The following is a 1,162-nucleotide window of genomic DNA, read 5'->3' as shown; positions in this document are numbered from 1 at the left end:
GTATGAATACTTTTGCAAACCACTGTACAATATTGCTCTGTTTGTGCCGGGGCACCGGATCTTTGTAGCAGGAAGTTTGGCAAGAATTTTATCCCTAATTAAAGTAATTTTATCTAAAGAAAATCTAATGAAGTCATCACTACTTAGAGTTATAGGGATACATGGCCCAACAGAGATAGGACTTTTCATTAGTCTAGCTACAGTACTGAACCTGGGATTGTTTTTATTCTCTTCTATTAAAAATGAAGATAAGTTTTGAGTTGGAATTTGAAGGTGGTAATGGAAACTGAATTTCTAAGGTCCAGAGGGAGAGAGTTCCATAGGTGGGGGGCTAAACAGCTGAAGGATCTTGACCCCATGGTGGTCAGGCGAGCAGAAGGAACAATCAGTTGCGAAGAAGTAGAGGATCTAAGATTATGAGCAGGAGTATAAGCATGGAGAAGTGAAGAAATTGACCTTAAATGTAAGAAATAGGATCTTGTAAATGATGCCATATTGAACAGGAAGCCAGTGTAGCTGCTGCAGAACAGGTGTTATATGACAAATGGACGGGGTTCTGGTGATAATTCGAGTGGCAGAGTTTGTCTGGTAAACCAAAGCGAAGTGAACTATAGTAATCAAGATGAGATGTGACCAAATCTTGACAAGTTGAAGAGAATTCAATCTTACTGCTTCTATGTCCTCATTCTTTAGTGTGAGTTCACGATCCTTCGCTCGAATCTCATCTCTCTGCTTATCCACTACCTCCTTCAGCTTCATCATCACCTGCTTTTCCCTCTCCGTCATACCTGGATATAACAAACAGAAGAGCAGAGTGTAAAAACATGATGCAGAAAAGCTAAACAAACTAAAATATTTCTTTATTTCTATCTGTGTTTTTTGTTTGTTTGTTTTGTTTACTCTCAGTATTTACTGGCAGTGAGAAGTCAGCTGCAGAAATTGATGTGTCTTGCAGGTGTGCCAGTGCACTGAGGCAGCTCTGTCTGCGTGTACGGGTGACTGTGGACTCTTTGTGAGACAAAAGAACGAGACCAGCCTGCTATCAAACACAGAGAAGGCTTTCATTGCGTGTCTACATTTGTGTGAAAAACTGAGACAAGTGAAACATGCACCTAGTAACAAGAAAAATGTGCCAAAATACAAAGACAAAAAAAAAAAAAAA

The 1,162-nt window shown here is 39.6% G+C and overlaps 1 protein-coding gene across 2 annotated transcripts in view; it reads right to left on the bottom strand.

Annotated features, from left to right (window-relative positions):
- rilpl1 (Rab interacting lysosomal protein-like 1) overlaps positions 1–1,162 on the bottom strand; it is a 64,004-nt gene that overhangs the window by 44,284 nt on the left and 18,558 nt on the right. For both annotated transcript variants that reach the window (XM_014022487.1, XM_014022486.1), the window contains exon 3: positions 670–788. In XM_014022487.1, the coding sequence (XP_013877941.1) occupies positions 670–788 (119 nt within the window). The remainder of the gene's footprint in view (positions 1–669; positions 789–1,162) is intronic.

The sequence above is a fragment of the Austrofundulus limnaeus genome, unplaced genomic scaffold, assembly GCF_001266775.1.
Source record: "Austrofundulus limnaeus strain Quisiro unplaced genomic scaffold, Austrofundulus_limnaeus-1.0 Scaffold332, whole genome shotgun sequence".
NCBI lineage: Eukaryota > Metazoa > Chordata > Actinopteri > Cyprinodontiformes > Rivulidae > Austrofundulus > Austrofundulus limnaeus.
This window is presented reverse-complemented; position numbering and strand designations above follow the sequence as displayed.